The sequence below is a fragment of the Tachypleus tridentatus genome, chromosome 6 (genome assembly GCF_004210375.1).
Source record: "Tachypleus tridentatus isolate NWPU-2018 chromosome 6, ASM421037v1, whole genome shotgun sequence".
Lineage (NCBI taxonomy): Eukaryota > Metazoa > Arthropoda > Merostomata > Xiphosura > Limulidae > Tachypleus > Tachypleus tridentatus.
In genome coordinates, this window is record NC_134830.1 from 65,514,151 (window position 1) to 65,529,235 (window position 15,085).

The following is a 15,085-nucleotide window of genomic DNA, read 5'->3' on the forward strand; positions in this document are numbered from 1 at the left end:
GATTATAAAGGTTCTCACTCATTTCTCCTATATGGAATCGAATGCCTGTTTTTGTAGTAAAAATGGCACCCAGAGTTTACATTGTACGAAGAGATTGTCTGGAAGAACTTAAGAAAAAATTTAGATGCCGAAGCAACATAAATTGAAGTGGTGAGGAATGTACATCTAACAATAGAAAGATTGTTTTATTGTATTTTACAATTAAAAAAGTGAATTTATCGAAAGAAGTGCAATTAGCCTTAAAAATACGGATAAATTTTAGTATGATTTTTTTTCGTTTGTTTAGTTATAAGTAATCAGAAACTACATCATGGGGTGCATTTCTTGTGCTAACCACAGGTATGTAAACCCGATATCTAGTTGTGAATGCTCGCAAACTGAGCGCTATGTCAATTAAAGGCATTTAACGTAATATTTGTAAATGAAGCTTTCTTCAGTTCAGACGGACAGACTTTAAATATAACCCACGAGAAATTTTGTTTACAGTCTGATAAGGTGCTAAATTCGGTGTTAGGTAAAATACACTATAATGCTGATTGACGACAATGGTAATTGCTTTCGCAAGTTCTTTATTAATTTTATTTCTGAAGTTACAAGAAGAAAAAGAAACTCTTTTCCGATATATATATATATAAGTAAATTAAAATGCATACAATGAAACCGAAAGAGATACCGTAAGCAAAAGCTAAATTATTACAAAATAATCAAACATTATTTGGATACACATATATTTAAAGTGATTGCATCCAACAGCTCAAAGGCCAATGATACGGTGTCTGGTTGACATCACGTGTCACCACAGTGACACTTTACCAATGCGCATCCAATTTAGTATAAAAATAAATGATCCTGAAAACATAAGAATTCTGGTTTATTTTATATAGCATTAAAATATCACAAACTGAAATGATAATTATGTGTTATTAGTACATATGTTTACAGAAAAGTATTTCACCTGTAATCATTAGGAAAACAGCTGAAATAGAGAAAAAATATCTTAACGAGTACGTCAAATAAAGAAAGTTAATTATGGCTTAACTGAAAAAATATGGTAACGTTCTTTGTTTTACTTTTTAATAAAATGTCTAAAGATAAAGTAAAACATGAAAAAAAAAGGTAAATACATTTACGCGTTATAACAAAAGAGATTTTATTTTAAACATTTTTGTTGCAGTGCTTTATAGATTAAATTCACTTGAAATATATATGTAAGATATGTACAAAATTAAGACCAGAACATAAATAATATTATAAAATTCAACTTACCGATATTTTATGTTATCAGTTTAATCGATTTTCAAGAGTTACATATTTTATTAATTTTCATTAGTTTAAAGTTTTACATTAGTTTAAAGATTTTCCATGCTTAAATGCTTAATATCTCAGTTTAAGAAAAGTTCCTAATTATTTTATGTACTTAAATTGTTTGTCTAAACTACAGTTAGTACATAAAATGTAATATAAAATAAGCCATAACTGTAATATTTTATAGAAAATTAATATGGTTGAAACTTATAAACATTTAAAACAAGTATTGTATAGTACACAATATATTTTTTACAAGTATCAGAGTACAATAAAATGTTTAATGAATAAACAATAAAATTTCAGTCTCAGTTTGGTTTATTGGAACGTTGGGGTTATTTTTAGACACAATAGAACAATAAAGAATCATCCTTTCAAGTATTATCAAACAATAATTCACCGCAATTTTAGGATTTCAAATTTGTACATCATATATATTCTTAATTTGAAAAATATTCAAACCTTTGCTGATTATAATTTCGAACATTCTAATTTTAGTGGAGGATATGTACTAATTTCATCCATAGTGTTTTTTTTCTGAGCAATATTGCATAGGAAATTTTTGTTTTATTGTGCCTTTTTTTCTATGGAAGTAAAATTTGCTCTCAATGGGAAAATAATAACTTGTAATCCATTACTAAATTGAATAATTGGCAATCTGACGGATTCTTGAGGTCATTATTTAGGTTTATTTTAACGTAGCACAATCTAACAAAGGCCTTTCCAGTAGTAGATGAACCTTTTTTTTATTTTTCCTCTTTTTCATATTTCATATTACCACTATAATTTGTGCTACTTACGAGATTATCTGATCTCGGCTTGTTTGGGATTCGGGTAAATGTATTATTCTCATAATATAAGAAACTGTAGGAATTATTAATTGGTTTAGATACTGCATGGATAAGTGAAAGTTTTTTGCTACTCACCAATGTCGAGAATAAAGCGAAGAATATATAAATAGTATAAGGTGAACGGAAAACAGCAGACAGAAATAAGACATGACCAAAGATAGTAAAACCACGGCCAATGGAACGTTTGGCGTGAAGTAATGTACGATAGAAGTGATTCTAAAGATTATCATAAGGTTAACGTTTAATATGTCAGAGTAATACAAAGAGTAGAAAAGGAAGAAACTTTTTCGTCAAAGCGTAGTTTCAATGTACTTTAATCAGCATAAGTGGTACACCTTTGGAAAAAGAACAAATGGTATTTTGAAGAAAGGAAACCAAAGGGTTACTGAAAGACCACTGTTTTACTGTGGTAACTTGCATTGCAATTTTAAGTCAATTAAAAAGAGAATACCAATACCACAGAAATGTGGAAAGGTAGTGAGGCTTATCAACGGAAAGTTTAAAGAAATTGAATAAACTTAAACGGAATTGTGGCAAAAAGAGAATCATATACTGGTTGTAGTATCCATATTATCTCTATAGTGTAATGAATTTGTTGTACATTCGTTTACTTGTTCCAAATATATATATTAATTTGTTAGCAAGTTGAGTGCATGTTCTTCATTTATCGTTGAATTTATCGCAAAAGAGTCACAGGCACCTGTTATAGAACACTGTGTATATTTATAGTATGAAGAAGCGTAAGTAAAAAAGCATTTAATAGAAATATCGTTACGACAGTGTATCTACATTAAAGAGTGCATTACTTTATAACAGAATATGAAATAATTGCTGCCTCAATACATCGTAGACATGAAACTGAACGTGTGAGAAAACTTAATGTTACATTTTTGCAACAAACAGCATGATAATAAAAGTTAAACATTGGGATCTTACATACAGAGAATCGTACCACTGAAGAACCTTCTCACGTAATGAGTTACAATTCTTGCATTTCTTTGACAACTTTGGCAAGTTTTTTCCACAGTACACGTAGGACAGTTATCACCATCTAAACAATAATAGATAGTGATGGAAACTATTATTTAACGTCTTACTTGTTACATATACAAAAGAAACAGTTATTTACTTCCTGATGAATTATTTTATGAATCGGAGTACTCAGAAATTCAGTAATGAATATATAATTCGAAAAATTATGTCCTTTCACTATTCTTTGTGAAATATTATGAAACATACAGTGATTTCTAAGTTTGCTTTATACATCTTTAACGGTAACCTATACAAATTGACTTATTTCTTGCTAAAAGAAACAGGTAACCTTACTGCAGCCAATTCAATTCCCAGCAGAACCATTGATCCATTTTCATAACCCATTTCCTCCCCTAGAGATGGTCCAATAAAATAGCTAGATAAAGAAAATAACATACATTATACATTCATACACTGAATTCGAAGAGAAGAAACGAATGATTTAAATTGGAAAAACTTAGTTATATTTATTATTTGTAACAAAACTTACCCAAAACAAAATGTACTGTTAAAGAGACCAGATAAAATTGTTAAAGTAGTGACGTCATCTAAGAATCCGCGAGATCTGGAAAAAGGAGTAAAATAGAGTTTCGATTTAACATAAATTAATGGATAATAGGTGGTAATCATTCAGACCAAAATAGAATCTATAACTTTAGTAATTCCAATAAAACAAGTAATTCTATTTTAGCTGAAGAGATTTCACAAAAATTTATAGGTTATATAAAACAAAAGGCTTCGCAATAAGAAAAAAGAACCTTCAGTTTTGTAGTGAAGGCTGCTAAATTATAAGTACTTGCTACTTACATTATATTTTTTAATTCATTTGTCAGACAGAAGCCTTAATATATACTAATGAATGTTCCAAAGCGAAACAAGGAAGATCCTCACTCTTCTGTTACATATTTCACTTATTTTATTCGTACTTATTCTTTAACAGCATTAATTTCATAAATTAGTTTTACTTGTATTTAATATTTTAAGTATATAAATCTTACACTGTTGATCTCGAGGCATAGTTGAATCCCATGATTATTTTTCCTCCAGCTACGATTCCAAGAAGAACTTGAGCAAATATTACTAACCAGAGGGTACTGTAAGTATTAAATGATTTTTTGTTAGAATGAATATATTTGAAAAAAAATTATTGTAAAGCAGGGAGATAAAGAATTTTTTTTTACTTTGCACTTGATCTAATTTTTTATCGGTAACAGATTTACTGTTAAACATTGATTTTAATAACTACGTTTGTTTCAGTTTATGCATCAAATGTATATTGTTAAAAGTGTATTGAAGTCCTGCCAATTCTCTAAATGTGTAGAAGATTTTTGAGAGTAAGTATGAACACAATGTGTTTCATGAAAGCACCAGCGTATCTTCGAATATTGTTGAATATTGGTTAGGTGAAACAAGCTATATAGTATGTTAAACGAACTTAAATAGCCACATGGAAAACCAAGTGATAATTGTTCCAGAACTTTGGGAAAATTTCAGTGTTTCAGTATAATATCGATCACAGTTTTAAATCATTATTTTTTAAAGATACCAACGGCGTATTAGGGGCATTGTTAAATATAATTAGGGCACTGGTCACTTGTGCCAGTTCTTAGTGATATTTTTGTTTAAACTGACATTGGCCCAGCATGGCCAGGGGGTTCATGCACTCGCCTTGTAATTCGAGGGTAGCGGGTTCGAAATTTCGTCACACGAAATATGCTCTCCCTTTCAGCCTTGGGGGCGTTATTATGTGACGGTCAATACCACTATTCGTGGTAAAAGATTAGTGCAAGAGTTGGTGGTGTGTGGTGAGGAATAGTTACCTTCTCCTAGTGTTACACTGCTAAAATAGGGACGGCCAGCGCAGATAGCCCTTGAGTAGCTTTGCGCGAATTTCAAAAGAAACTAAACGGAACTTATTTTTTTCAAATTATGAAATTTGTTATGGCCATAAAACTTGCTACGCATGTTTTGATTGTTTCAAGAGCAGATTCTTTGTTTAAGACTTCATATATATCTATATTACTTTGAGCATTATCAATGCAAATTATGGACACTTACATTAAGCTAACATCTAATGGATGAAAAAATGACTTCTGGAGTTTTTGACACTGTTGAAGTACTCTGGGACTTCTTTTCTGAAGAGAGAAGGAATTCATTTTGTTGCTATATTTTCTTCCGTATCAAGTAATTTTAGGTGTCAAGTCTTAAACAATTGTTGTCATCTGTTTAAAGGTGAATAAACAAACAACACTAAGTGTTCAAAATCATTCTACTGAGCTATTTTATTGCCACCAAAATATCTTTATGCGATATGTGTTGTCAATAATAACAAAAGAAAGTGGTTAGATGTATGTTACTGCAAGAGGTTCAAAAGGAAAGAACCAACTAACAAAGAAATTTTGCACACATGGTATGTAAACCCTGAGGGACTCTACCAGGGTATTATTTTCTATGTGATTCACATTCTTGGTGTATAAAATTAAACGCCTAAAAACAAATCAGAAAAATGTTTTCATTTTGAGTTCACTTACCGATAAAGTATATTTTATTATCCTTTACAGCTTTTACAGCAATAGATTTAAATTGAATAAAAAATTGCCGAGTTCTTAATTTATAGCCCATATTTGTTAAGTATTTTTTATTTTATAAATAACATTGGTCACATAACAGAAAATACCTTAATACATAAATGATTTCAGTTTAAAATTATATCGATTTTTTTATTTTTATGATTATTATTAAATTATAATGGTATAAGGAAATTTACCCCTCCGATAACCTTGACAGAGAAAATTGAAAGAATAAAACACCCCATATATGATAGTAGAATGCATCTGTTATGATTTGAAATATTTTTATTCACACAGTAATATTTTATTTATATAGAAATGTCATTCTTGTTATAAGTTAATGTCACACTTAGAAAACTTCGAAAGAAATTAAATTTTCGAGATTAATGTGAAGAACAGCAATTTTAGCAGTCACGCCACTAAAACGTTAAAAACTTTTTTTTTCAGAATTAGAAATTTTCGAAGTATAATATATTAAAAACATAAAAATCAATTTTAAGTTATTTTTTCTCATTGATTTAAAATTATCAAAGTAGACTAATAATATTAAATATAGATAAATGTACGTTAGAGTATCACATTTTAACTTAACCATAACTGTATTATTGTCTTTTAATTCCTTAATATTCTTAGCCTGATGCTAGAGTTTTAACCTGCAATAGCAATGAGTTGCTACTGTGTATGTAATAGTAATACGTAGATAAATATAGTTAGTTAAAGTAAATACGCCTACCACTATAAGTTGATCTTAACATACTAAACTGTTTTTAATTACATAATTTATCGTATTAGATGTGGCTCCATTATGATCGTTAGCTTGCAGTTAGTTATGATGAACTAACAAGAACAATAGCAGATAATAACTTTTGTTATATGATGCGAAAAGTATGAAAAACCGAAGAGAACGAAATTTTCTTGTAGTAGAATATCTAAACTCTAAATTGTTTCCTTGTCTACCTAGAGAAAAAATAAGTTTGGAAATACAAGAAAACAATCCGAGATATAAAAACACATAGTGTATAATATGAGATAAAACTTACATTTTTGGAGGAAGGAAAGGTGCAGGTCAAATTAATAATAAACTCGTTATGCAAATATTGTTGTTTATATAGATTGGAAAGCAAGAATGTAGCAGAAAAACAATAAAATGAGCTCAGAGCATGCCTGTTTAATACAGGTTTATTGCAAATTGTACTTTTATTTTGATTGGATGTCAGTTTGTAAATTTGTTTTATAAGCAATGAATATGAATATTTATCGTAATTGAAATGTTCTTGGCTTTTTATTTAAACATCGTGGTTATTTTTTAATTTAAGTATAATAATCCATCTTTATAAAAGACAAATATTAATCAATTGAATCTGATATACTCACAGTTTTGTGATAAATTTTTCCCCTGACAAGAGATCCAATCGAATACATTCCACCAGACACAATAAATATAAGTCCAACAACCGTTGGTGCCAGACCAAACTGCACGAAGTAATCACACAATGCTTCAGAAAATGATAAAACTCATATTCAATAATATACAATTTGATTTCTTGAGTCATGGAATTGTAACTGGATTTGATTGTTCTATTTATTTTCCATATTTATCCGAGTATAAATATGTTAAATGTTTATATTTTATTTTGATATTACAATGGTGTACGTTAATGGTATTAAGTCTTTATAGATATTAGAAATGTAATATAGAAATGTATGTATATATATCGATCTAAATCCCTTAAAACATTTGTCATCAAAATATATTTTGTGAATAGTTAGATCTCCTTTTTTATCAATAAATGTTGAAAACAAGTTTACAAATTCCAAATAGTTCGAGAGTTGAAATTAAATATACTGGACCATTTTGTTTTTACTTTTATACATAAATTCAAAATAGTAAAGAAATACCAGGCTCGAATATCTTCGGTAGACTATCGCAAGTAGCTTAATGTGTAACTTTTCGCAAGAAAAACAAACAAACGAGTAGTTAGTGTATAGCTATTTTGACTAACGAAGCGCTTAGTTCAAATAATCATTAATTTACTTGCTACGTCATTGGAAGATTTAAAATTGCGATACAAAAAATAAAATCTAACTGATGATAATGTAAACCAATTTTCTAATACGACTTGACTGCTTGATGTTTTCAAAGGAATTCATGGAACACAAAAAAACAACTGAATTTAATGTACCTGTCTGATGTGAGGCTCCAAGGTCGCCTCATTTAAGCCCACGATAATGAAGCCTGTTAAGGTATTTATCATTTCCACAATAAAAGATCGGTTAAGAATAATCTTCAAAACTTCACCCTTGTTTTCTTGGGTAGCATATTTTGATTAAACATAAGAGGCAAAAAAGGAGAATAATCAAGTATAACTGACTATATTACAAACAAAATATTAAGAAATAACATATTAATGACTGAAAATTTTAAAATATTTTTTAATCAAACGAAAGTGGTTCTAAGCAACCAATAAATACGATTACATTTATTTTGAAAACCGATTTATGTATTAAATTAGTCTAACAACCATAAATTAAAATATCATAGCATAGAATTTAACACAGGTTGAGTTAATTATAATAAAATTTAAGTTAATAGCGATGCTTAATCATATCACCTGTGTCTGGTAACAAGAAGAACATGATTGCAGATAAACACAAGAGAATCCCTCCAATGAAGAAAAATAGTAGCATAAAACCTTTAACCTGAAAACCAGAATAACTATTATTGTAAATAAATTAACAAGTTTATTTGTACTTATTAATACAATATTTTTGTAAGTTTTATCATTTTATCATTTATGTTATAAATAACTTTGTTAACCATTCTGCTGCTATTCAAGAACATGTTATTTAATAAATGTGCATTCGATTTCTTCTGCATTTCAGGTGTCAACAGTAGACATTCTCGAAGCATGAACTCATATGTATCACATTTGTAATGACTAAAAAAGTTTGATTTGAATGTGTTTGAATCTTTGGACACTTTTCTCTACTATGTTTTGCCGTTTTATAATTTATACTTTTAATAACTTTATTAAGTAACACAGAGAATAATTTTCTGTCATTGTTTGAAACTTGTTAAATACAAATATCGGTTGAAAAATACATTTATGATGGTGTAAAGTTCAATTAATGGAATGACCTAGGCTTCATTTCAATTCTTGACCAGTAATAATTTAGATAGAAAGGAAAATAATCTGTGTTTAAACGTAAAATCACATTTCAAAACTTGAAGAAAGACTTCATGTGCGAAAATTGTCTTACAAGTAAAAAAATCCAAATTTACAGTTTAAAAGAGTCACAAATGCAGGGTAACTTAACTTCTTTTACTCGTAATCTTCGGAACATATTTGCGACCATGACTTGCCTTGACATATATTGTAAGATACGTTTGCCAATACACGGACATCATATTCATATCAATGAGTGTCTTTAAGCATCGCTTAAAGACTTGATAACGAAATAAATAAAATCAAACTTTGCAGAGAAATATGAACCGGCATGACCATATGGTTAAGGCATTATACTCGAAGTCGGAGGTTCACGGGAGCGAATTCCCGTCACACCAAACATGCTCGAATTTTCAGGCGTGGAGATGTTATAAAGTATTGATCAATCCCACTATTCGTTGGTAAAGTAGTATCCCAAGAGTTGCGAATGGGTAATAATGACTAGCTGACTTCCCTGTAATATCACACTGCTATATTAGGGACGGCTAGCACGGATAGTTCACGAGTAGCTTTGTGCGAAATTCAAAAACAAAACAAACCAAGCAAAAGAGTAGTCCAAAAGTTCTCGGTGGGTGATGATGACGAGCTGCCACCCCTCTTGTGTTACACTCCTAAATTAGAGAATGCTAGCACAGATAACCCTTGTTTAACTTTACGCGAAATTCAAAACATACCAAGCAAGACAAATATATATCATATTTTACAGAGTTATGTAATTTTGCACTTTAAACTGAATAGTTTACCACGTACTGCAAAACTACGGTCGTCACAGGCATAACAAAATTGAAACCTCGTTCACAAAACGCCTCCATTGGAGACCAATAATCCTATTAAACTCCACGTTGAACTGATGGAAAAATAGCATTCTTATAATCTATTTCGAAATATATCAAGATATCACCGACGTTCAAAACGTACCCAACCACAAAAACAGAGCGCTGATCACTAAAAGTAAACGAAACAATATTCCAAAACGTCATCAGAACAATTTACAGGCAGATGTCTGGCGACTTACTTTTCAAGAAACTCGCGTACACTTATGTATCACAAAAAGGTAATCAAGCGGTAATATGGTCACATCACCTTGGTTGCATACAAACAAAGTTTAGACTTCTTTTGACTAAGTAACATCTTTGTGTAAATCAAGGAAAACTCAAGTCATTAAATTCTATCGCTGTTTTAAAACAAACAAAAATAAAAAAATATTATCCCCAGTAGAAGAAACACACTAATGCAGCAACTTCCAATGTTAGTAGAAACACATGATACATGGTCTACGTGTCGCGAGATCAAATTTTTTTTTAATCCGAAAATGCTCTTATTTTCATCTATTTCCCAATTTTTGATGGCAAACAAAATTTTTTAGATTCATCAGCACGATTTTGATAAGATTCCTTCCTTCTCATTTATCACTTAATCAAGGCAAGATAAAAGAGAAAACAAATGTTATAATTGTTTCAGTGACAATTATGAAATTGTTTTCTATGGTTTCACATTTGTAAGTGAGTGTTTTTTGTGGCGAAAGAGATTAGCAAAATATTTTGTATCAAAACAACTTCGGGTCTCTTATACATGTATAACACTAAAACTCATTTGAACAGTGGCTGTACAGCTGATTCATCGTTACTACAGTAGACTATGTGTTATTACAAATGGTTGGTAATTTTCACTTGTGCAAAATAAATGCAGGCTATCGTTTTCAATTTTATTAATTTTTAAAAATATTTATTTTACACGTTTTCTCTGTTTCGGATTGAGGATTTGTTGGGTATATAAGAATGGGAAATTGTTTTTGATATCCAAGTTTTAAAGTGTTGCGTATATGAAATATGTTTTTTGTACGCTTTGCACAAAGCTACAATATATTGTTTGTGTGTTTTCTAAAAACGGATTTCGAATTACGAAGTGTAGCGTTATAAGTACACAGACATACCGCTGTACGCATGGGTTTCATGCCAATATCAATAGAAAAATTAGTTTTACTGAACTCCAAATGAAGTGTAAATTGTATTAAAAATTAAAAATTAAAATACTTTAGTTTGTGAACAGAAATATTACTTCGAAGCTATCACTTATTATTAACCGACATCATCTTGATATTTTTCTATCAGTTTTCTCAAAAATCAATTTAATTAGAATTTATCAAATAAAATCTCAAATAATAGATTTTCATACCACTAATGAGGCTATATTTTTTAAACTATCAGTTAATCATAGATTATATGGTATTTACAGTAATATTGTAGATTCTAAAAAGAAATTATTCTCACCAGAGCTGTTGAACGATATTCAGTAAATTCGTTGGCAATGAAGACATAGCCCAGAGTAAACAGAGGTACTGATCCAATAGCCTGAACAATCCTTCCCATAAATGACAATCCAATAAATGTAAGTCCAGGTGGAGTCTTTATTAGAGTGCTGAAATATAGGAGTAAATTATGGATTATGAAAGTATATTTTGCATGTAAGCCTAGCACGAACCCATACAAACGTTCCTCGCATGAGTAATAACAAAACCTGTACATAGCAGCAGCAGTGTCAGACGAATTGGTATCTGCATAATGCTCATATATTGTTAAGTTATTATTGCATACTTATTTTTCATTTTTTTATGAAATTTTATATGGTTTAAAACAATTTTTCTTCTACTATATTCTTACTTAAACATTTGATCGAAAAATAACATTTTTATTGCTCAGTTACTAACTTTTTTCAAATGTTCAAAATTATGTTTTATTATGCTTGTTTGTTTCTTATTTTAAAGCTATTTAATCTGATAACTTTGAATGTTTCCCATAAAATATTAATGATTATTTTCCACAGTGGCCAGATACAAAAATTCATACCCTAAAAAGTATTTCTAATTAGTTACTAAAACTTTTGCATTAGAGTGGATTGAGGTGTTATGATAGAAACAAAAACATCAAGACAGACATATTACTTTATGTACATTAGTTGTAAAGCTGAAAATTAAAAAAGAAACATTTGATTACGTTGGTATAATACTCTGCTGTTTTAACTATAAAAGGTAAATTTTGAAAAAGTAGGAGTTGCATCACTATATGAATGTTGTAGGTGATTCCTTGTTATTTTGCAGAATATTCGTGTAAAACTACGTGGTGGGCTTTTATTTTTCATTAATTTTTAATTGAAAGAGTAAACTGAAAGCAATTAACAAAAACAGCCATTTCTAACATTTGAGCTACGATCCTGTAATTGGTAAAACTTTTCACAATAGCTAGGTGTAATTGTCACGAGGACTCTAACCATATGTTCACGTAATAGTAGTCTTATTGTAAACTAACATGGCCGAAGAACCAAATTCGTATTTATCAGCTCAGTTTAAAGATATGTTACATATACTTTTATTCTCTTTATGCAAACAACAAATGTTTGGTGTCATCACCCTACGTACTAAACGCTGAATGAAGTCAAAGTACAATTGTGATACATTCCATCCACTGAGTTTTATAATGATCATAGATGGTACATGGACTGCTTATTTATAGTTTCATCGCGAAATTCAACGACTGAAAAAATATGTGTGGTTAATAAAAGTCGTTCTTCTTTTATATTTATCTTCCCTGTTATTTTGATAAAAAAAAAAGTGAAAAATAAACTTACTCTAGAAAAATCGTAGCACAACCGCTTAAACATAACCCTGATATTAATAAAAATTTTGGTGAGATCTTTCATACCTACAAATTAAAAAAAAAATACTTTTAACTAAAAAGAAACATTTACATAGATGGTTATTAACCATTTGTAACCATTTATACATCAATTATGTGACAGAAAATTTTCTGTGAAAAACGACTGTTCATAGATGAAGCGTCAATAAACCATTCAACGAATCGAATAATGAAAATAATAAAGTAGTGACATAAAAAAACAATGGCTCAAAGGCACCTAATTGACTAGATCTAATAATTTAAAATAACAGCTGTGCATCTTTTCAGCGTTAGAGTGCAGCTGGGTAAGTGACATTAGCATGCAATTTTTAAAATTTTCGCAATATAAATCAAAAGGTAAACTCTTATCATAGAATAGTATTTTGAAAAAGTTTGAAAACTACCAGTTTATATACATTTCTGCACAAAAGACAGCTGGATGATAAATCCATTCATCAGAAAGTAATCATTCTGTCAGGAACATTCTCTATTTCATTGATACTGTTTGAAATTCACCACTAACAACTTAATATTATTTGTTTACTTTATGAAAACATGTAGCTTAATAACCACACAGTTAGAAATCCTCAATTCTATAACCAATTAATAGGAATTATTAAATTTACTAAATGAATGTGTTAAACTGTATAAAATCAAATTTTAAGTTCCACAGTATCTTTGTAGTCCATGACGTAACGTTCACCTGTGATGTATTTTACCATAGTTACTTAAAAATATAAACCACCAGGTGAAAAATACTGGAGATTTACTTCAAAATTATGAAGCCATTTTAGCTGAATGTCCGACATTAGAGTTAAATCACGTTAGAAAAGAAAAGACAAAAATTACAATGGTTTTATGGGAATAAAAAAATGAACGTATTGTTTCGAAAGCGAAAAGAAACAAAAACGATAGATAAATTACACCTATCATATTAATTACGTGCCTCAAAAAACACGTAAAATAATTCAAAATAAGAGGAAAGAAATATCATATAGTTTCATTTTTACACTTTATAAACAAATTATCAATAAAAGAGGGAAATAAATCGGTGCAAAATAATAATCGGCTGGTAAATGATAATATAAGGATATAAAGAAATATTTCTCGTTGAATCGCGGTGGGAAGACGGTTTTTCTGCATAGAAATAATTTGTTGTTTTCTCATGAGAATGTTCAAAAAGAAGAGAGCATTAGAAAATACTTACACTTGTTTCAGTACAGTTTACTTTCTTGGAGACGACGTATATTCCTGACTGTGTGTTGAGCAAGTCCCTCATGTTTCCGATCTTTGTAGAATATTCTTGAGAGTAAGAATCAAAAATATTTGTTTTAAGATAACGCGCTAGAACATTCTTGAAATTCCTACAAAATCGTGTGATTCCTATAAAAGCAGTTAGCCGAGAAACAATTGACGTAGTGGTAGTGGACAGAAACAGTCAGTACTCTTTTGGTCTCGTAACTAACAATTGTGGTTCACAACTGCAGAACTAAAACAGGACCGTTTATAGATTTAGAGTTTTTCAAACTGCTCATATTCTGTTAATTACGTCGAATGTTATTACTTCTACGAGGGCATTAACTATCTCGTAAGTAAAATCAGCTGATGAGCGGCGTTAGATCAACCGTGCTGGCTAGCTTTTGCGAGATGCGACACGACCAACTCATAATTAATTTGGACAATGTGAACCAGGATTAATTATTGATAGAATATTCAGTTCTATACTGGATATAAGAATCATTGTTGTCTAAAATTATTTTTGTAAACAATCATTTGTAATAACTATCAGAAATAATCGTTATTATAAATTATATTGTCAATTTTACCTTTGAATAAAAAAATATATTTCTATTGAAAAAGGAAATCTTTTTACAAGTACCATAAACATTCTAAATTGATATTCAGAGTTTCGGTTATTTAAAATAATAACATACTAACAAACTTTATATAATTAATCGGACAGTTATCCGAAATAAATTATATTACGAAACACATCATAGCGGCTTTGGCTATCATGTGATTTGTTGATTACATCCGTGAAACCGTGTTGTTAAGTTTTAATAAGTTTTATAGAAGTAAAATAATTGAACTTTTACTTTGATAATTTTTCTCTTAAGAAATGTTTGATATCATTCCATACACTGTTACTGAAAAATTACCCTTATCAGATCTACTATTACTGAAAGCCTGTAAATGGTATTTGTTGTAGCTATGAAATGTAGTTTACCATCGAATTCCATGAGCTCTAGAGTAACAAATGAAAATAATTTTAAACATTTAATTCACCTTCTATTACTTAAATAGTACTTTACATTTTGAAAATAATTGCAGAAAGTAATATTTTAATCAAAGAAGGCGCTCCGTAAAGATGTCCGTACTGTGTTGACGTCATTCTTTTCTCTCTGCCTGAAAATGAAACGAATTTTGTT

The 15,085-nt window shown here is 29.6% G+C and overlaps 1 protein-coding gene across 1 annotated transcript; it reads right to left on the minus strand.

Moving 5' to 3' along the window:
• Window positions 1-563: 563 nt before the first annotated feature.
• Window positions 564-11,400, minus strand: LOC143254570 (MFS-type transporter SLC18B1-like). The gene is made up of 9 exons (XM_076509732.1): window positions 11,256-11,400; window positions 8,371-8,458; window positions 7,942-8,066; window positions 7,133-7,231; window positions 5,247-5,323; window positions 4,187-4,282; window positions 3,679-3,753; window positions 3,483-3,564; window positions 564-3,207 (listed from the first exon to the last, which is right to left on the minus strand). The coding sequence occupies exons 1-9, from the start codon at window positions 11,352-11,354 to the stop codon at window positions 3,136-3,138; spliced, it is 813 nt and encodes a 270-aa protein (XP_076365847.1). The 5' UTR covers window positions 11,355-11,400; the 3' UTR covers window positions 564-3,135.
• Window positions 11,401-15,085: the final 3,685 nt, after the last annotated feature.